The sequence below is a fragment of the Varroa destructor genome, unplaced genomic scaffold (assembly GCF_002443255.2).
Source record: "Varroa destructor unplaced genomic scaffold, Vdes_3.0 BEIS01000002.1, whole genome shotgun sequence".
Lineage (NCBI taxonomy): Eukaryota > Metazoa > Arthropoda > Arachnida > Mesostigmata > Varroidae > Varroa > Varroa destructor.
The window spans coordinates 22,089,712-22,112,559 of NW_019211455.1; the positions used below are offsets into that span (position 1 = coordinate 22,089,712).

Here is a 22,848-nt window from a genome sequence, read left to right on the forward strand (position 1 = left end):
GCAACAATGACAATATCGTTCTTCGACTTCTGGCGGGTCCTTTGCGCATAGCCTACACCTTCTACTCTACACTTGCCATGCTTACGGTGAGGTTTACGATATGTTTCTGCGTTATGAAAACGCACCTTTTTATCCGACGGGCGTACTTCTTCACTCAGAATTGCGAGCCAATCTTCAATTTAGCTATGAACCGTTCCGTAACTACCAGTTCTTTGTTCTCGAACTGATAATAAGAAGCACCAGTTTTTGTTGCGACGTCAGTCACCATTACAAATCTGACACAGATCACCGATAACAACAGCTGTACTATAGTTGATCAACGAAGTTTCTCTCAGGTCTATTGGGTGGTAACACAGCGCGTCGATAGAACGCCCCAGGCCAATACACACACAATGAAAATCTCTAATTCTGCGTTTACCTGCACCCAACAGCGATAAGTGTTGTCACTGTAGCAGCAAGGCAACAACGGCGCGTCCCTGTTTTTTGCTCTGTCGAGCTGAAAACAGCGGAAACCCCGATGATTGTTGCATAATGTTGAACGCTCACTGGGTCAAAGAAGTAGCGGTAATCGGTTGTACAATCACAGAGAACTCGCGCGAATCAACGACTACATAACACGGTTTATTGCGATGGAGTTGCCTTTACACGTAAACGCATGAAACTTACACTTTCTTTCGTTCCTTTTTGGCCGTCTGCTATGCCACGCTCTTCTTATTCAGAAGCTTACAGCACTTCCGCACCTGGCACCTTGCCGTTTCGTGTGCACGAGAAGCTTCCTTCCTACTTTTTTCCTCTTTCCTTCTTTCTATGCTTTTGCTCACTTGGAACACTTAATAATAGAACCACTCTCACCGATGCGTGCGCGCTCCTGGTTATCCGTGCACAGCAAGCTCTTATCGCTGCCTCTGAAATACCATTTACATCTACCCCGTTTCCTCTGAACTTTTTTAAAAGAAAAAAACACTCAATTGCTTCACTGCAATGATGATTCGATCTGCGTGCTCAACGACCATACTCAAAAAGCAGCCTTAGATTTTTGATTTGACACATATACAGGCACACGCGCACCCACGTATACACACATGCACACATACACACTTACGCACAACACTGTTGTCGATACTTGTGACGACAAGTGTCACAAAAGAGACTGGCACCCGTCAACTAATTTACAACTTACAATAACCTCTTACTTTTGTTAACTTTGTCCTGGCTCGCTTAGTGTCCGCACCGCTTAACGGATACGGCAGTTCTGTTTCAGAGACTTAAATGCTAGAACTGCTAGGAGCCGCAGTTTCGCTTGTGCGTCTTCTGGCACGCTTACGTACAAGTGCAGTTACTCTGCTGAGCACCTCCACTTACCGCGCCCGGCGGTAGCAACAGGCTTTCTTATCTTGGCAATGAAGGATTTCGCACTGTGCATCTGGCCTCGCCGCTTTGACCTCTTCTCATCAACACTGACTAGTAGCTGGATGCATATAGAGGACCTTCAGTCGCTGCCACAACTGTCAGGCTGTTATCTATTAAGCTAGCTAGGTGTTGCTGAAGCACCTGCTGTCGTTGAAGACGCCCACACTTAACCTGCCTCTTTTCTCTCTAGTAGCCAGCTGACTGACACCTGCTCGAAGGTTTGCAACGGCTTTCCCTCCAGCTTACCCGCACTCAATCTACTCTCAGCAGCAGCGGCGGCAAGGGCGGCTGCAGCAACTTTCCAGTTCCGTCTGCTGCTGCTTCTACGGGCTAAGCCGCCAATGCTGCTACCACTGCTGCTGCTGCTGCTGCTGCTGTTGATGACGCTGAGGCCCCTGCTTCCGGGGAGCTTGCTGCTCTCTCTGTCTTGCACGACGACCGCTACCGCGCGCGCTCGCTCTCTCTCTCTCTCTCTCTCTCTCGAAAACGAACAAACGCACGCCTGCTTGGACACTGACCGAAATGGGTCTGTTCCAACTGATGGACTGTGCTGTTAGGTCAGCCCAGCAATCGGTGTTGCCTCCACCGGCTACTAGGGCTGACTTGGCAAAATAGTTCCGACTCCTAGACTGGTGCTGATCTTCGGCTCACTGCTGCTGTAATTGCTATTACAGATGTTGTTGCGTCTACTGCTTAGCCTGTTTCCGCTTGAACTGGCCTTGCTTATCCACGCGCTGTTTTGTTTGCACGATAATCTTCTCGCTGGGCAATACGCCCAAGACGGCTCGGAAACACGGAGGAATCCAAACGATTCACTACTGCTACCACCTTCGCTATTTGCAAAATTAGAGAAATTTCAGAAAAATGAAAAGTGCACTCATAACACGAGCCCTCGCTCGTCTATTGTCTGTGTTGTTCAACGGCTGCACTGGTGAACTATGTAAGCTGGCGGATCGTTGGACGACGCGCTCGCAAAAAGCTGTTCGAGAGTTCGACAGAGAGCGCACTTTCCCGGAGCACGTAGCAGCAGTCATGCCCGTGCAGCGAGTGGATGGTGGTCGAAAAGGCGTTCCGCCATTTCGATGCGTTAACTTCTATATGTACCTCGTGCCAATGCAATGCAAACGGCTTCGCTATTCGTGCAGATGGCAGTCGATGCGCTGCCACCTGCGCAGACGACACGATACCGAATACAGAACGACTGCAGTCAACGTCGCTTGTTTCGAAGCCTGAATTCGATAAGGCCTCCCAAATTTTTGAGGAATACGTCTGACATATACTCGATATTCTGCAATATATTCATATATGCTATACCATGACAGTGGCTGTACGCTTTCTGGAGCCGACTCAGCTGGTGCCACTACTGCCCAACTGGCAGACTGTCTTTCCTGTACAGAGCTCCTAAGCCTGCGCTCACCCATAGACTCAGACACACAGGCCTACTATGGCATAGAGGCCATAGCGTGTAATCGAAACATACAACGAAGGAGACCGGTTGCGCGGGATGGAGCTAAATGCTGCCCTTCGCTCCAATAGTGCCCTTTCTCCGCCGCAGGTGGTAGCTGCTGCTGCGAGTTCTTAGCCTGACTCAGGCACCCTCGCCACCTTCCATCCGGCCATGCACGTACCCCGGATGGTGGAACACGAACGATGGACCCGGCTTCACTCTCACACCTTATCAGCATCAGTAGCGCTCTTCAACATACAGCAGCGAGAAAGAGGGAGCTAAGCACCTCTCTCAAACGACAAGTGAGGGCGGCGGCGGGCATGCAAGCCATAGAGCACAGAGCTACGAAAAGAGGATGAAGAACATATCATCGTTACTCCCTTGCTGATGCAAGACGTATTGCAAGTCGTGGAGATAATTCGGAAGGAACACGAAGTGAGAACACCAACAAGGACGACAACGGCAACCACAAACGAAGACGATTAACGAGTAAGGTTCGACGAGAACGACGTTGAGAAAGGCCATGTCTGGGCCTAACTTGTTTATTTATTACGTCATTCTTCAGATAATGATTATTTTCAATGGATCTTGATTTTCCCCATTCTTCTGCACCGACACTTCGTTATACGCGGGTTCAATCAGATTTTTACAACAATTGCCCCGAATTCAATTGAACCGAAGTACCATGGAGCTGTTATGGCAGATAACTATCCGACGTCTTTTGGCTAATTTCACGCAGAAGTAGCTGCCTTGCGAGTACGGTTACCAACAACAGAACGACAGAGGTCTTTCAGATGTTGACCAAACGGCAACATACACTACGTTAACTAACGGTAACTGACCTTACGGTGTACCCAAAATCCTGAAATCAGACTAGCTCCTCAGTACGCGAGTCCAACCCACCAGCTTCGTCTAGTACACCAAAAGTGCGTTTAGCCTGTTTTAACACAGGCTTTCCATCTGGAAACTCTGTCCTAAAATCTTTAGAGGCTGAATGGCGGCCGATTATGAAGATCAAAATTACCTTTTTTAGAAGGAAAGCACCGTCCTGAAAACGTGTGTTCTCTAACTCTTCGCAAGCGTTTATGCAATGGGTATATCTAACCGGCAGTCAGCGCTAGCTTCCTCTTGCAGAAGTGGAAAACCATTATATGTCGGAAATTTATCTTCGCTGGGCCTTTTCATCTTTCTTTGAATTCGACTTCACATCTTCAATTCAGATTCGACTAAAACCCAGAGCCAATGGAGCTTCACTATAGATAAACAGCTTCCCCTCTTCGTTGAACTTCTTTTTCATTAAAAATGAATCAAGTCAAGCGGGGAAATCGACACGGACTTACGTGGCAATCCACTGCTGAAGCATACTCCTCTTGCTTTTCCAATTCGGTCCTAGTTTAAAAAGGAATAAGAACGGTAATTGCGTGCGGGGCAATCGGGAAAGGTAATGAAGCCCAAGCGACAAAACTATATTCTAAGAAGAAAACATAGGAACAGCCGTGAGTTTTCTGCATAACAACGCGGTGACAAAATCGAGCATGACACAATACCCAAGAAAAAAGAGAAATATATGGCTTAGAACACAAGTCGACTAGGGAACGCTCGTATGATTGTTGCTTATACGATCGTGTGAGCTTCATTGCTTACGGATTATAAAGAACGTTAATTTGTTTGGGAAAGGCAATAAGATAAGGTACAATTATTAACCAAGCTTGTCAAACTGGTGAAAGGATTACTGAGTTGGTAACAGAGCAGTAGCGTTCTGTCTAGCGATCAAACCGCTAAAGGGAATGGTTAACTAATCCTAACATTATGCGATACATGCCGTTCACAGAACAAACAGTTATTGAAGTACTATGCAGGGAAATCTATTTAAAAATCTGAACACGCCTTACTTACCATTGCCGTGCAAGTCCTTTTTCTTTTTATTACTTTTGAATATATTCATTATGACCCCCTGTAATTAGAGAAACATTAATAATAAGAAAAAATGGTTAGTAGGTTAAAATTGACGGAGACATTTAATTTTTCATTTGTATTTTTACTCAAACGTAAATAGAAGCGTTAGAAGCACAATTATTTGTGCTCTATTTCGATATGTGCTCAAATTATATATATATAATAACAAAGAAAAGAATGTTTAGCATGGTAGATTCGGTTTTTTCATAACTAAATACTCTGACCAACAAACAAACCATTCCAGTTTGGACGTAGATTAACAATAAACGCATTCTCTGAAAAGGTCACTGGAGTGCAACCTATTTCAATCAAACTTCACTAAAATGAGGAAGATAAATAAGTCTTTAAAGGAAGTCTTTTAGGATGATAAATAAGAACAATATATACGATAATCAATTAATTGGAAATTTTTCTTTGTATGGTACTAATTAATTCCTGAATCATATTTTCGAACATTAATGTAATTTTTTTTTACTAATAATAATCTATTTTTTTTAAAATAGTAACTTATTTCAAGAATAAAAATCCAAGTACATTCAACGCGTCGACCGTCATGGTTTGGTTTAAAAAAATGTCTATGCCAAGACGGTTTCTAGTAAAAAAAAAAGGGAAAAAGAAAAAAAAAGCTTGCAACAATTCAGAAGTATCGAGACCAAGTAATCACGAGATGTGTACCGCAATATTTGCACGTCTCGTTTATCTACATTGGTTTACCAAGACGAGTAGACTGAAAGAGACATGAAAAGACTATGCCCATACATTGAGTCTTGGTAACGTCTAATCGGATCGTGTTCCTGTGAACACAACTATTTTGACCATACAGAATTATAGAAATTATATATCTAACGGAATTAGTAAAGTAATTTTCTATACGTAACTAACGCACTAGGTACCGCCGAATGTCTACAACAACAACACAGCCTATTGGCGTGAATTTTTAGCAACGTATTTTGTATGTTGCGATCTGTGTACCATCGATGTGGCTGGAAATATCCGAGTGGCACCGCACGTAAAAAAAACGATTCCGGCGGAGCTAAGTTCACCAAAACAACGACTTGCACAGATTAAGGCAGACAGTGACCAAACAGAAATAAAAAAGGTTGTGACGCCCGTAAACGTCTTACTAAATAGTACACGAATTTGCTCTCAATCATACGGTGCTATACATGTCTACATGTTATAACGTAACGCCGTAGTAGGCTTTGTTAGATGCCTTCTCGTCCTTATCGAAGGCCATAGGGCCCAATAAGGCAGTCCTAGTTTTTGCTCGAGCTTCCACCGTACTACCAGTGGATGAGTTACAAATTTCGCATTAACCTGTGCTCGCCATATGTAAATGCCAAGCAAATTTCCGCTATCGTCTCCAGGCATATCGTCTTGTTGCTTCATTTATACGAAGGTCTCTAACAAGGCGAAACGAAGCTAAGGACCATAGACCGGCCATTGTGGTGACAATTGCCGTTTTTGCTGTGATGGACGCCGTTGCTGATCCATCTCTTAGAACCAGAGGTCAAGTCACGACAAGATCTTTCTCAGGAATGCTACAATAATACGTAATATTACCACGATAGTAAAAGTGTCGTACGAGCTTAACGTGTCTTGTCAACGCTGAGCACGTAAAATAGGATAAATCGTTTCTGTACATTGGATTGTAGAAACAGTGTTAACCGTTTTTGAGCTAGAAGGTTTTAGGATCACATATTACAAGTAGAATGAGCCACGTTGGGTAGCCATCAGTTATTTGAAGGCCGAGATTCGGAATTAGCAGATGTGCTAAACAAATAAACACTGAAATACATCTGTCCAGACTTTATCCCTTAAACATGAGTAAAAATTCCGAAAAAAATCGCTGTACTCTTCTGTTTTATTATGACAAACGCCCAAATGCTGCCATAGCCAAAAAAAATCTTGTTGTGTACTGCCAAAATGGGTCATTGGAAGAAACAGCCTAAGAAGGTTCTGTGACTGTTGTTTAAAAAATGTCGATGTGAAAGATGTTGCTCGAAGTGGTCGACCTATTACAGATAAGTTTGAAATTGTTGCAAGAATTGCGCTCGGCCAGCACGTAAGAAGCAACGATATCGTCAAGGAGCTAAGCATCTACTACTAGCAGTTTTAAAGCATTTGAAGAAAATGGCCGAGAAGAAAAAACTAATCGTATTCCTATCTGCGGAACTCTGCAAAAACGCAACGAAATTGTGGTTCTATTCTCAAGTAAGTGTGACAAAAGTCTCAAGTGGTGATAAAAGTGAATTACATAAGATAATAACGTTAATAAAAATATTTTTCACAAAATAAGATTTTAAGTTCTACATCTAATGTTTAAGTTATTAGGCATTCCATCAGATGGCAAAGCCCAGACTGTTGCCAAAGAAGTGATTCGATATGGCTGCGATGGTATAAAAAAGGAATCGTGCTTTAGCAAAATGATTGCTTCGGACCTCTACTAGTAGAATATTGACGTAGGCCATTAATCAGAATAATGTATACTTAGTTTAGTATTATTATTTTAAAATATGCATAAAAAATACATCTGCCTCGTTTTTTGTCTCAAAAAACGTCTTGATTTAAAAGTGGTCAATACTTTTCAGAGAACTCACAATGAATATGTATCTGTGAATCAAACATTCTGCGTGAATGCTGTTTCCGGTTACGGTTTTATGCACAGATATAATGAGACACAGATGAGCTGCGCGTAGTAAATTTCAAAAATATATATAAAAGATATATGGATAGTAAGAACCTGTTCGATCGGACTTCTCGTCTCAATTTCGCCGTGCGCTTTAGTACGACGGTTGGCGATTACACTATACATTATCGACCCACATATTTATATATTGAACTGTTTAATTAGTGGAAACAAATGATTAAAACTAGACACCCCATGTAATCTTTTCTGCTAATTTCTTAAGATATACCTTGGGGACGTTTTGTCACAGCTCACAATTAGCGGCTATGAGTATTTTGATAAAACTGGTAAATTCATATAATTAACTCATTCGTTTAGTGAGTAAATAATAAAACATAAATTAATTTTTTGCAATTTATGTTGCAATGCATGTTGTTACGAAGTTTCTCACAGTGACATTCTGCGACATGACCATTTCCACAATTAAAAAATCCAATTTTTTGTGTTACATTAAATTTGATTATTACAGATCATAGGAGTTGCCTCAGACATAGCCACGATGCCGTAAGAAACAACGCAGTGAGGTCAGAATTGACCTCAAGGATTATAATTTTTATTAGACGTAATGCTTAAATCTACAACTAGCAGCTGTTGGATGCGCAGAACTTGGGTAGGCTTGCTATTCTGAAGTATTTTCTATTGATAAAAGCAGATAGAGTGTATCAAGAAAATCAATTACCTAAAACGAACTTGGACGGCATCCAACAGAATTATGCAGGGGAAAGTGTTTCAAGTTTAGCTTACTTTAATATTAACAGAAAGCGTAATTTTCTGTCCATTTCTGAATTCGCCATGTCTTGACTTGTGGCTACCCTTAAAACTCATCCATAAATAAATTTACTTCAGAAATAATAAACAATCAACAGGGCAAGTACAATTTAGCAAGCAATGGCTTTCTTATAAACTGTATTATTTCGGACTATGCATTACAAAAACAGGAGGCCGACGTTTAAGAACGAAACATGCTCCCTGTCTAATCAGGCTGGCCGCTGGTCATTTAGCGTTTAATTTCAGCTTGTTTTTCTTTTTATTTAAAATAATTTAGCCAATATTTATTTTAATCGATCGAAGGTTGAAGGTAAAACCTTCTATGTTAATAATATCCGCGTAGGTTAGACTCACTTTTTATAAGTTAAGTTTAACGAGCAAGCTAACTCTCTCGATATAATTATATACTAGACCTTATATATATATATATCGCCGATGGCCGATCAGCTTCATACAGCAGTTTAGTACAATGTAGGCATTAAAAAATTATCTCAGCCTATTAGCTGATAGAAGGCGCGCGATAGCAATCAACTGTGGGTGTCTGATTGTGAATTGAATTGTCACTAGAACCGCTTAGCTTAAATGGTCTTTTTTTTTTTACTTAATTCTATAGAACGGCCACAAGCTATCGGAGTGCAAGCCTACTGGCTTATAATCATTTCTGAAATTAATGGCCCCTAAATGTTAAGAACTTTTTCGTTCGCCGCTTCGACTGTCAATCGATGCTCCTATTCCGAAAGGATAGAATCTTAGAGCATACACACAGGAGCCTAGTAGGTAAAGCATAGAGTCTACTACTACGTCTACTGATAATACCATTAGAATACGCAGGCAAATTTAGCGGCCGAAGTATGCTCCTATAATTAGCCTCTATGGACACTTATTCTCGTTCACTTGAGAGTGTACTGCACAGACTGCACGCATTATTAGTCGCTCCACGACCTCGATGCTACAATACAGAGAACCAGTTATAGTAAATTAGTAGTGGTGAAACCTCTACTCGAAGGATACTCGTGCAGAAGTTCATCGGTCAGATAAGCTGACTACTGGATAAAGAGAAACAAGGAGTGATAGTAATGACACATATGAAGCTTCAATCAGCTGTTGTAGCTGGCCTAGGTGTCTATCAGTTTGTTCTTCCTAAGTTTCTACATGGGTGCGTCTCACAGGAACGCACATATAACTGGTGTAAGAGTAGACCGTCGGAGTGAGACTGACAATATATCAGCTGGCGATCAAGGCCGCCCTTGTACCCTAACTGTGTCCGAACTGGCAGCTGTTTATTCCTTCTATTTTGACCAGAACAGATATATATCATTCGAATCATCGAAACGAAATCTTCTTGACAGGGGTACCCATCTCTAATTCCAGCGCGATTGGTGATTCAGATTATTAACTTATTTATCTATACATGCTACAATTGTTTCTGCTAACAATCCACTTCGCCAGTGTCTATTTCGTCTTCGCTAAATTTAATTTTTGCTTGTAAAACTTTCAGTAAAACTACCTAGAATTCTCTATAGTATTGTAATACATTCTATTGTATTTTATCGTTACATAATCGACACATTCTGCATCCGCTTTGATTTTTTTAACATTTAACAAGCCCTACACTTTGCGGTTAGCTAAAAGGCCGACAAGTGCTACAGCCGGCAAACGTCAGGCAGCTAAATTGGACCATAAGACATTATTAAGAGCAGATGATCTTATATTTGCTCAATTCATCTCCATCGAACTCTTCGTTCCCTTTTTGATATCAGTTCATTAACGGCTTCCGCGATAGTTCCTGTAATATTGCGCGAAGTCTACTTCATAATTAAACTTCTCTTAAAAGATTATAGGCAGCAGTTTTACAAGACTTGCATTTTACCCATCACAGCATCTGAGTTATCGATCCTCTATTACTATTATTATATGCGTCACTGCCTCTGCACAAAACCATTTGCAGTTGTTTTTGCTTCCTAAATTTCTTGCCTTGTTCGGTAAGTATTCTGCTTGTTTCTGTAAACCTTACTTTATCCCGCTTGGTTTATCCTGCTATATCGTATATGGGATATGTGCTGCTAGCTGAGTATCGCGTACATAAAACTTGGGCATTTTAAGACGCAAGGCTCAAAGCATGCGCGTTGAACCTTTCCAGTTTGGTGCCTATATGGATATATAATGAAATCGCTTAAATCGGTTCCAGGGCATGGCAGTGCTGTCCTTAAATTCAAAGTCCATACTAAGTTCCTAATTAAGAAAAATCTGTCTAGCAATCTGTCTAGGCTATGATATAAAGGGCTGGCTGATGGCTGAGCGCAGAAACAATTCAGCTACGAACTTGTCCATGGTTTAACCCAAAAACTTATGCGAGTGGAGTGGAACGTTTTCGGCATTTCGTCTGATTTGCCACAAGGCATGTTCGAAACTAGCCCACATCTCGTAATGATCCGCAAACTTCTCTCCACCTCCCAGTGGGTATCTTCCTCTTGCAGCGTTTCAATTGGGAAAATGACCGCTATGTAATTTCGCATTGTATTTTCAAAACTACTAGTGCTTAGAAAAAATTCTAGCTTACCATGGTATGACAGTCCCGCGCGACGTCGCCGAAGAAAACGAACGCCTAACAGGCGAACATTGCGTGTGTCTATTTTGAATGAAGTGCAACAGTTGTATAGTCAACATACTTCAAGGGCTATAATCGGTCACAGATAATTAGTGCGATAGATGATGGACAAGACCACGATTTGTAGGGCGTTTTTTGCTGTTGTGTTGTACTACTTTTAACTGAAAAAAAAAATAATAATGGCAACAATAACAACAAGTACTAGTATATCAGGACGGAGGAAGCCTATAGACGACAGCGCCTGACAGCCGATGCGGCGCTGTACCTGCGCCACTAGCAGTTGCAAGCTGATGTGCCTAATGCCGGTGAAGCATCATGTCAGGTCGCCATAGCTGACACGCTTGTTATGTCAGTCGAATGCGGCTTATGTACGTGACAGATTTTAAAGACGTGCGTACGCAACCCTTATCATAGAGATAGCCGCTCCCTTATGGTATTACTTGCAGTAACAAGAGAATATCACAACGGGTAAGTACAGGCGACAGACAGAGTCAATGGACAAGCAAATATTTGCACATTTTTAGGTTCCTGTTGTTATCCTGTATTTAGACAAAGAAGGACAGATTTTTTTTTCGTTCTGTAGAGATTGTCGGGACTACTCTCGGCTGTCGAACCGAAACGATGATAGTTAATTCTAATTAAAAGCTAAATTCTGGATATTCATTCTAACGTGAAATTGTTTGCAGCGTAACGGTAATGGAGGAAGTTTGGAGTCAGAGCCGAGTTGAGCTTCCGAGACTAAACTTGTGCATGAAAGATTTACATAAGGATCAATTATTACGTACTGAATATTTAGGCATTTCTGGCACATAACTGATTAGTCGTTTTAATAGTGTTACCTCCACATGACTCTTTCACGCGGCTTTATTTCATGAAATAGGCCTGCATCGCCTGAAAAACGAGATAATCGACTCGAATTCAACTTATATACATACTGTGTATATTGTAACTAGTCCTGTATCACACATTCTATGTAAACAAAAACGGTTCAGTATGAGGTATTGGTGTAACTAGACGACATTGACACCTTCGACATACAACAGTGGCAATTTTAATATCAAAAATACTAGAATTAATATCTTCTTTTTGAAGCTTTCAGGTTGAATAATGTAAAATGGTTTGTTTGTTTCTTATCAGGTACATTGGCCCCAGATAAATAGGGCACCATTGATGACTCTGCGTCGTTGATGTCGTTTCATATCGTTTCATATCATTCATCGACGTGTATCACCTGGAGTAATCTCGCTTCTGCAACTTTTCAACAGCCAACTTCTACTGGCTGTCCTTGACCGTTGCACCGTTCACGAAGGGGCTCTCCCACAAACACGACTACCAGATGTCGCTGTTATAGCTCAGATTATTCAAGTGTACCAGGTCAAGCTGGCATGAAAAAGGGGTTTAGAACAGGATCTCTGAAGACCTTGATTTGACAACATCTCTCCCTTGTGTCGTAGACCGGGTTTCGTGATAATGATGCCCATAGATTACTCGATTTATCTATCATCATCAAACGTAAGCTCGACGGCATTTGCCGGTTTCTGAGGGCAGAAAGCGTAACAGAGCGAAAACAATCAGTGACTGTGTTGCTCTAGTGTCTTGCGGCACGGCACAGTCGATGATGACAGTCATCAGTCAAGCTATCAGTTTTGCAAATCAACAGAGAGATAAGCAATCCATCTTGTCTCTTTTTTTTTTTTCTTATATTGTTAAGGCCAGAAGTTACAGTGACGCTGCTCAGCGACACTGAAGAAAAATATTACTGCTGCAAATCGATAAATACTTGAGTTGATCTCGTCAAAAGGAAAACTGCAAACTTGATTGTTAATAGGGCCGCTTAAAGATAGATCAAAGTGTAACGTAAAGAAAATGTTGAAGGAGAATATCGAAAAGAGACATAGATGTGTTTGAAGCGTTTATTCCGTTGAAGCGATGTTATAAACAACGAAGCTATTAACAGTTCATGCATTTTTGTATCTAACCTAATACACATTAAACGATCTATTTCGGCTTTTCCGAAGCAACAGCTTTCAGTAGACTAATGATAGCTTTCGACCGTATTTTCAATTGGTTTAGCATGAGAAGCTAACTAACGAAAACGCTAGTACTTCTTTTTTTCGCGTAACAATACGAATAGTCGAAAAAAAACGTCAAAATCAATAAGGACGAAAACAAGGGAAAGCATTTACGTCTGGCTAACCCGCTAACATCAATACTACTTGATAAGAAAACCGCTAGTGTTTCAGCGCTCTTCCAAAACGCTCAAGGACCATGAGAGCCCAATCATCACAAACTTATATAGACTAATAACTAATATGATGCTAGTCTGCTAAATTTTGCCTATTTTACTTGATCATGCCAGATTTCATTGGTTTCCGGAGAACACTTTTTCCCTGTTCTCTTTAATGTTTAGGCTAGAAACGTGCGCGTGATGAAAAACCGTTCCGCATCACCTCGCATGCTTTGTAGAATCATGAAAACACAAACCAGCACCGCAACTCTAAACGTATTCTTATCGTACAACCTCAAAATGACCGATATCGCAGCAACCCGTGGCAGGCTGGACACATATCTGAGAAACTCGAGAACATAGAATTTTTTTGTAAATTGATTCTATAATGAGGCAATCATATATATATATACATATATATATATATATATATATATATATATTTTTTTTTTTTACACATTTGATACTATATGCGGTAATGCGATAGGAGGTGCATAGCAAGCAATGCCTGAATATCTATGTTAACATACATAAATATGTGAAGGCAAAAAGATTAAATTAACCTTTAGTTGAATAGCAATACTACATGTCTTTTGGAAAATGTTCGTAGGTACACTAACATTGTTCCTAGCGTCTGATAACAGTGACTAAAATTCATCTTTCTTCTGCTTAAGTACACAGGTTTTTTTTGTAAGCAGCTTTCTGTAAGAGCACCTCACACGAGTTGAGATGCTTTTAGAAAAATTGTTTGTTTCTTTGGATCCATTGTGTACCTCTGTCTTTCTCGTTACACTGTGATCTTTCTCCCGTAAGCGATAAATCAGTGACTAAATTATTCAAACAAATTTTATAAGTATTTGTAAGAAGAGAACAGATTTTCAGAGCAGGTAGCATCTTTCGCTCTGTGTTCAGAGATCGTACACGAAATCAAACTCAGCAGTGATATCTTCGATGTATTTTGTTCAGTGTGAACGGGCCTCTTATATATATGTTCTTTTATTTATTTGAGTTGATACTTAAATAGCCATTAAATCTACGCAAGCTTCTCGAAAATAACTCTATTAAAGCGCCGTAAACAGCGCCGCAGGGCAGTCGACGAGAAATCTCAGAGATATTATTTGGTGATTTTTATAATTTAAGGCTTTTAAGCGATTTTATCTTTGGAGCGGCTAGGGTGCGGCTACGAGCTTAGTCGTACCTGCCTTGTCATTCAGTCAGAAACTGGGCAAAGTCCGTGAATAGAAATTTTCAGTCGAAGTTAGACTTCTGAAAGAAATAACACTCATTTGGTATCTGCTCATCCTGCGGCTGTCATCTGAACTGGGAGCCGCAGTAAACGCCGCCGATCAACATTTGGTTAGTTAACACATTGAAAAATGATAGATACGCGCGTTTTATATGTTTTATAGTATATAGTAGTATATAGTATATAGTATATAGTAGAATAGTTTATTGAACTGATCAACACAACGCCAACGGCGTATTGGAGACGAATTGCTTTAAGACCTTTCATGACAAGGGAGTTTAATGAAGATGGCAAAAAAACAAAGCGAAACAAACTGCCTTTAAGACACTTCTCTTCTAACAATCTGACGCACGGTCACGATCTCGGACGGACAACATCTACTCCTAAACAGAGATATATACTAATTGTTAATATTCCATAGTGTTTGTAACGTAGCCATCGTGAGAAAAAGGATCAAAACGCTGATATATTGATGGATTATACGACTGGACAAACATTAAAAAAAGTACTTTGAAGATCGCTGACGTTAATTTTATAATATAATTTAATAAATAACATCTTTATTTAATGTAGTCTAAAATATGTTTGGCTTCATTTTTATGAAAGACACTCACAGCAACGATGATTATATGTAACTGTATGAGATTGATGTCGTCAAAGAGATACGCCCGGATCGAAAATGACCCTCTTGTCAGATAGACAGACAGATGGATGTCTGGTCAACGGTAGTGCACGCGTTAAAACTATGATATTGTTATCGTCAAGTAGGAACACTTTAATAACAGTTTTATTATAGATACGACAATGATTAGTAGTATAACACAATCTTGTACTTTTATTTTGCTTAGCAGGCTAGCATAAAAATCATTAAAAACCGGGTAGCAGTCGCATAAAATGCAATATTTTTTACTTTTTTGCAACGTTTTTTACTTTCTGTGCAATCGGTGCATTTTTGATGACGATGACAAAAATGACTAAGAATTGTCAGCGAAAATAGCCAATATGCTAGGGTACTCTTAGACGCGGTAAACAGTATACATGCCTATTTCGATATGGCATGTCTTTACGGAAATTTTGTAATTACTATGAACGCAAATCTTTTAATGATATTTCTGCTAGCTTGCCAAATGTTGGTTCCTTCAATTGAAAGAATTTAGCCTACGAAAGAAACCAAATCGACCTTAACTGTATATCTGTGTGCACTCGTATTAATTCTTTAAGTCGACAAGGGCGTGCCTCGGTGACTACTTTATAACTAAGTACGAACTTCTCGATGTTAGCCACGCTTTGCGCAGGCCTAGCTATCGTCACCCAGGACAGCTTTGTCGCCTACTAGTGGGTTTTATATGAATTAATAGTTTCAAATTCTTTAATTCTCTTTTGGTAATAGTAATGCGGCAACCACAGACGGTTCCTGATAACAAAAAAAAATACCGAAAAAATAGCTTAGCATGGCATGGTCACTGGTAATGACAAGGATTATTTTTGGCAATTGCGCTCTAACAGTAACTTATTCGAGCAATTTAATCACAAAGATTTACATAACCCACGCAAAATGATCTATTATCTTCTTTGTTTTGAATATAAAATATAGCAGAAAAGGTATGAAAGCAAAATAAATGTTTAGGATATTACGCCCAGAATCGTCTGATATTTGTTAGTTCGTATTACACTACAGATTTCGTCGGATAGGTCCTATTCAGAAAAATACATAATCCCGTAAAAGATCCAGAAATTTCTAATCACAAATTTTGAGCATCTGTACGTCCCTACGGCGCTTTCTGAAGTTCACCTTGACATGTCGTTCAAGCAGGGGCGCCCAACGAAGCTCTGGCTAATTTGGCATGCCTTGGTAAGCTGAAGCTTTTCAAGCCGTCGTTTTCTCCGAACAGTGGTTGAAACGTCGCAGAATACGCTTAGAACGACTACGAGAATGACAAGATACGAGATATCAATAGGGGCCCGTAGAGACGATGGCACCGTAGCTGTTGAATAGACAGGTCTTAAGAATAGTCGGCCAGATTGCTACATATGAGTCATGTGTAGCTCAAGAGGCTGAATTTAGAACGAACAATAAATTTGACAATGCGTTCTCAGTATATCTTACTCGAGCACTGTCTTCATAAATGGTAAACGAAGGTAGATGTCTCTCACGCTAATTGGTTGCACCTCATCAACACCCACTTAGTAGCCGTGTAGACCGCACTGAAGACAATGTTGTTGTATCGTTTGTATAAGAAGAACAGGTGCAGTGGCAGTTAATCAACATCGACATCGTTAACAAAGCGGTATGAAAACCGTCAATAGACGGTCAGGTACAAATTCATGGATTGTAAATCATCGCTGCTTCAATTCAGCGCCATATTCACAATTTGAATGGCCGGTTCGTCAACCGCTGACGTCACCCGTCATCGCGAGAGATGCTCTGCCACTGTGTTTGTACTAGTATCTGTAGGTATGTTCCTTGTCCAGAGATCAGTTGTCTATTGGACAAATTGCCAGAAGCCGTCTTACTCATCAAATTTCTCGTATACATGTTTTTTAGAAACTTATTCGTATCAGCCATAGTTTAAGTTGCGTTACTGTTAGTGCTGTGCGAACGCTAAATTAATTTTCGCATTTAGACAATTTGCACAACCACAATAGACAAATATGAGCAAATATAGCTCTTCTCTACAGCCTGCGGCCAGTGTTGTACCTTGCACCCAGCTACCTGGCTGTTTTTCTATGCAGTGTATGCCGTAAATGAAAGTAATGAATGTCCTTACCAGTGAAAACTATCGCGTACAAATAGAAGTATGAGACTATTTTACATAACCTAGAATACGATAGGTGAACGGCAAGATATACGTCAAATGACATATGAGAGACTATCTTGTATATTGACGTTTGTATCTTACTCGTAGTATGAGCAATACGATCTATCTGGACCATTACTCGTTTTATGACGGAATAAACACTTGGCTTTTGGTAACCGAATCCGTCAGCAATCGTTCTACAGTACGTTGTCAAGCCTTAAGGTCCTCATGTCTACCGAGCATCGAACAGAGTCTTTCATACTACATAGCCAGAGACAAATGCACACCCATAGGTACCTACGCGCATATAGAACCAGAGTCACAGTCTACAAGACTAGATCATATCATAACGGCAGCATGCATCTTCGACGGCATCAGGTAGATACCACACTGAACGCAAATCCCACTTCGGGTCAAAGCAAGCGACCCTCTTCCACTGGAAACGAGCTATGAACTGAAAGATATTCATGCGCCCGTTCGAAGGCATCCAACCTGATTAAATAAAACGAATGCATAAACGCGTTTGTTCAGCTCTGCTGGTTTTCTACGACTCCGCTAGTTTGGTGTTATTCCACTGCTCAATCCTAACTTGTCACGACCTGCCCTTTGTTCACTTCCATGAACTTCCCTAGCTTTGAGGGTTAGAAGTAAACTCCACACCTCAGCTTCGCTAATAGATAGCCGACCTATCTATATTGCGTTATAGTAAACGGAACGCCTGTGCAGAATCGCTTAGCAGGCGAGTCGCTAACTTCATACAGGGGTTTATTTAAAAAAAGGTTTATTGCAATTTGTTGTTTGTTGAATTGCGACTGATAGCCCTTATTTTCGGTCAAAAGTATTGTTTTGCGTTCACACATTTGTGCGCATATATATATAAACTGTATGGCGGTCAAGCGTTCGTCTGAATTTCATTCTAAGCGATTTATAGCGTAAATGATAACGTACTGTAATATAATGATCGAGAGCTAGTGTACTATACGATTGCGTCTGATGTTTATTCGTGAATCAATTGATATTGTCATTACTTCTTCGTTTGTAGATATCCAACAGGCTCCTCTAGTTGGCCCAGGCTTCAACAGCGACCGCATCGCGCCTTATCACAACTAATCCTTTCATGGTTAAACTGACACGTTTTAACCCAAGCCTCAAATTGCTCGTTAGTTCCCCTACTGCAAATACGGCGTATATTAATACTGATACAGATTTTTTTTCCATCAAACCATTGTATATACTTGTGTACGACTAAATACTCCTTTCCTTTGCTTTCTGTCTTTGGAGACTAACTTTCCTACATCCAATTATATATATGATAGCGTAGATCCCTGCTAATTTTAAAGGCACATTGTGGCCTAGGTTCGATCCCGAATACGAGAAGGTTTCGTCTCATACTGAGAGCCAGCCGTTTGACGGAATGCCCAATAGTGATACCAGTCGTAAAGCTCGAAGCATAAAAATCTAAGTACATGCGTTTGGTTTTTCAGAGTAGTCTGTTTAAAACTTCCAGTTCTGATGTCTGTCTGCAACTTACCTGCGTTCAGTCCGGTTTATATCTCAAGTAGAAATAGTTCTCGTTACGGTTCTACCGAAAAAGGCCTAGCTTCTACCTTTTTAAGCCTCCTTCCTTTTAGTCCGATAAAGTCAGAACAACAGGTGTCGCTGTGGTGATATAGTAGTGACGCGTTTGCCAACGAAATTTATCAACAGGCTTGGTGGTTTGGACTCTAATCCGGACGTAGATACACCTTGTTTCGTGCTGGGAAATGCCAGCTGTCTGAAGCAATGTTTGACGGCAGCACCGAACGTTGAATTCAAAACATTTAATTAGCGCCAATCCGTAATCGACAGAATTATCCAGTACTCGATCGCGGCTTGTCAGTCCCCTATTCCCATTCCGCTGCGGCTTCCGGCGATCTACCCGTCATTCGTATTCGGCTTCCTATACACATACAAGCACATACATTCACCGTACAATCCGTTCCACAGCGTAAAAGAAACTCCTTTACGTAGAATAGGCTCTAGTACTACGGCCTTAATTGGGCCGTACCGGCGGATCGTCTGTCCTCCGTTCGTCCACAGATCTGATCGGGAAAGCGAAGGCACATGATTGATAGCTGGCTTTATCCTTGCCGTAGCTGCGGCAGCAGCTTCTGTTCTATTCCACTGCCCCGACTATGTCGATCAGAACAAGGTTGCTGGTGGATGATGATAAGAGCAATGTTGATTACGACTCTAGTGATTATTGTTGTCCTCCGCGCAGTAATTAGCAATAAAGGTCACGGTGGCACTGCCGAACTTTGTACGCAATTAATAGGCGAATTCACACTATATTGTCAATACACATGCTATACAAGTGCAATATACAAATATATGTATCACAAACAATAAAGTAGGATACTCCCAGTAAGACAGTATGTTAGACTAGATAAGCTTATTCCAGTAATCTATATGTAGAAAGAAACAATGTAAAGACGATCGATTTGTTGCTAAGAGTGGCGCGAGAAACGTTTTCCGAAACCCTCATTTTTTTTCATTGAACATTATGTTTGCTTCAAATATTTCAAGTTACTACTGAAAAAGTTACTACTGTGAAAGTACGGTTTAGTTCTATCGAACGCAGGGTTTTTTCACTAATGGCGACTCAGACCGGTACGATGATTAGTTCGCCAACTTTCCAATTGCATTATCTATGCATGGTTCCCTTACGCTACTACTTCTGCCACATAACACTAACTGAATTACGTACTGAGCACAATGCTATTTGCAGCAACGTGGGCGCAGACCATATGAGACTAGCGGGATCTTTGGTTACACTCTCCCAGGTCACAGGCGCAAAGCCGGGCCTCGGTAGCAATTATGTGCTTGAGTGAGTGAATATTTGCGAGGAGAACGCTCCTTCTCTCTGTTGCGGTTCTGCTGTTTTTATCCTCTCTCGCTTGACCTCCATTTTTTATTCTCTGTGTCGTTTCCTTGGACCCTCTTCTGCGTTGCTGTTGGGTGTACCTTAAAGGTCTGAGGTATTGAAGTTTACAGTTGAGCTACATAAATACTGCTCTTGGCTTCGACTTGCCGTCTCACGGCTCGCTCCGATAAATATTCAAAGTAGCGTGTTCCTACAACCGTAACGATCGCAGTTGTCGTTCCAGCTATTGTCGTTGCTATGGATGTTGAAGATAATTCAGAACGAGCTGTTTCAGGTGTATCCGATTGCTTCAGAAAAACATAATAACACCACAGTGTGCGGCTGCACCTCTGTTTTGTGACTTGATCTTCTTCAGATTGGCGACCTACCATAGCGAAGTCCACCTACATTCTTGTCATGCAATGAACGCAGCGGCAACGTATATAGCTATTGATGATGGACGGCGCGTCAGTGTAGTGGGAATTCTCTTATCATCGTCATATGCTTCTTTCACTCTTCATTTAGCTATCGCTTTTTTCTATCGTTATTTCATTTTCTTATTTTTATTCTTCTGGATTAAACTGGTTCCAGTATAGCTCTGTTCGAGGGCACTGTATGGGCGGGAATGATGGGTGCGGCGCCTGCGACTGCCGCAGCACAGAAGCGTCAGCCGTGCGCGCGAGCGCTTAATCGTATGGGACGAGCCACCGATCGTGCGAATCCGAAGCGTAGCGTACGCCGCAATGCTGCTTTTGCAATAAGAACAGGAGCAGACAGGCGCTGGCAGAAGCGGATCAGCTGCAGATCGGCTTCGACCATCACAATCTAACCGACTCGCGCAGTAGCACAATTCTCTTTGACTCCTGTAACTATAATAATGAGAGACAGACAGACAAGGGCCGGGAGACCAGCGGACCGGGAGAAAGGCCAAGACAGAGGAAGAGGTCCTTTCAGTAGACTGCAATCACGTCTAGGGACGCTGTCGTCATTGGTGTCAGTGGCGATGTCTCCCTCCTCGCCAACGTGAACGAGCGAATATAACTGTCACTGCTAAGGCGGCTGCCGCGGTGCCGCTGTCGTTTCTACTGCTATTGCCACATGCAATGTTAGCGTCTGGATTGGCGCTTTTCCAATGTTCTATCACCACTAACGAACGGCTGCTTACCACTCCAACGAAACGGTGTTGCTGACGATGGCGGCGACACCATCTATCGCGGCAACAGCAGTGGCAGGATCATCTACAGAAGTTAAGGCGGGTCTACGGCAAAATAGAAGCAAGCGCGACAAGCTCAGATGTAGAGCAAAAGCGACTACGGCAGCGAGGTAATCGGTGGAATCGGCTGGAATAGTAGGGGAAGCGTTCAACGTGCCCAGTCTTTTGCCCAACCATGAAAAAACCCATCGATATAGGTCAACTAATGAATAGGCAGGCGAGCGCAGGCTACGCATCATCTACTGTTACACTGACCCATACCTACTAAGCACATCGTAGGACGAGCAAAGATTGATATTTATTAAAAATATAGCCAGCACAGTCTTATTTCTAACAGGACTCTACTCGCGCGCGCGAAAGCTTGCTTAGCTAGGGGCAGCGTAATCTATTGTGCTTGTGTTAACTTTGTTTTTGAACTACTGATATTTAGAATTGACGTATCATGGACAATGCACCCAATCGAAAATCCCAGTTGAGCAGCTAAACGATTGCGTGTACTTAGCGACGACCGTCAAGAGGGGATGATCTTTTAAAGTAGAACAGAAAATAGAAGAACGAGACATGGACAGTTGCCATTGTTCATGCCGTTTGACAAAACTGATCGACAGGTATAGTCAGGAACGTAATGAAAAAACATTACATTGGCAAGAGTCGTAGTAGCAGGCTAGAGCGGTCGACCACCACAGGCAAGACCATCACTTTTGTATCGACTATACTATAATCCAACCACTAGTAGCGTGCCGCCCTCAGCCGGCGGCAGTTAGTCAACGATGGTATGACATGGCGAACCGCTAGCAGAGGAGACCTGAAAGCGAACAAAATACGGCCAGGTCAGAAATAACTGTTCCCGTTACTGCTGCTACACTGCCGATGCAATTGCAGCGAGTTAAAGAAAAGTTACGCAACGTAGAGTACAGATACTAGATAATAAATAATACTACGTAACACTTTTTCAACACATATAATTTGTAAAAAGTAATGCAAATCTTCATGGGAGTATACAGTTATCTGAATATATCTAAAATGTTGTGCGACATAATGGATGGTTGCGTTATTTTTGGAGCGTGGTCAGCATTGCAGCTCTGTTGATTCGAACGTCTTCTAAGGCACTTTATCTCGTATATCTACAACAAATCGTGCGATTTTCTTTCAGACAGCATGTGATTAAAAGATTACCAGAGCGCCCTAGCTAGTGACTATTCATTGTCTTGCCTGCGGGGACGCCGAACGTAAAATATTCTCCACGGTCGACGCCAACGGCCATAACAACACTGCTACTTTCGCTACTTTTCTATCTCGCTCCTTTAGCAGTGAAAAAGACCAACAGGATGGAGACAGACGAGACTCGAGGTAGCGATGTGAAGCCACAGTTTTGGTGCGGCTGTCGGCAGTCGATAGTACTAGATGTTGACGCTGGCCATTTCTGTCACTGAATTACTCATGATCGTTCCGTGGGGACTCGTTAGCATGTCGTGAAAGCCCTACGGTTGCTGCGACACCATAAAAGATGGCAGCGACAAATTCTGACAGGGTACGACCGATTGTTGTACAGGTTTCAGAATGTTAATATAAACTGTATAGTCT

At 41.5% G+C, this 22,848-nt stretch overlaps 1 protein-coding gene and 1 long non-coding RNA gene across 5 annotated transcripts in view; one reads left to right on the forward strand and one right to left on the reverse strand.

Moving 5' to 3' along the window:
* Window positions 1–20,894, reverse strand: part of Pka-C1 (Protein kinase, cAMP-dependent, catalytic subunit 1) — a 159,818-nt gene extending 138,924 nt beyond the window's left edge. For 3 of the 4 annotated variants that reach the window (XM_086980517.1, XM_086980513.1, XM_086980511.1), the window contains exons 1-2: window positions 10,831–10,971; window positions 4,754–4,811 (exon numbers count right to left, since the gene is read on the reverse strand). In XM_086980517.1, the coding sequence (XP_086836643.1) occupies window positions 4,754–4,811; window positions 10,831–10,833 (61 nt within the window). In that variant the 5' untranslated portion in view covers window positions 10,834–10,971. Of the gene's footprint in view, window positions 1–4,753; window positions 4,812–10,830; window positions 10,972–18,680 lie in introns of those variants that run through there. The other variant, XM_086980518.1, reaches the window with a different exon arrangement.
* LOC147757519 (uncharacterized) lies at window positions 2,575–15,895 on the forward strand. The gene is made up of 3 exons (XR_015321501.1): window positions 2,575–7,027; window positions 7,972–11,346; window positions 12,016–15,895. It is a non-coding gene; the product is annotated as an uncharacterized LOC147757519 (long non-coding RNA).
* Window positions 20,895–22,848: the final 1,954 nt, after the last annotated feature.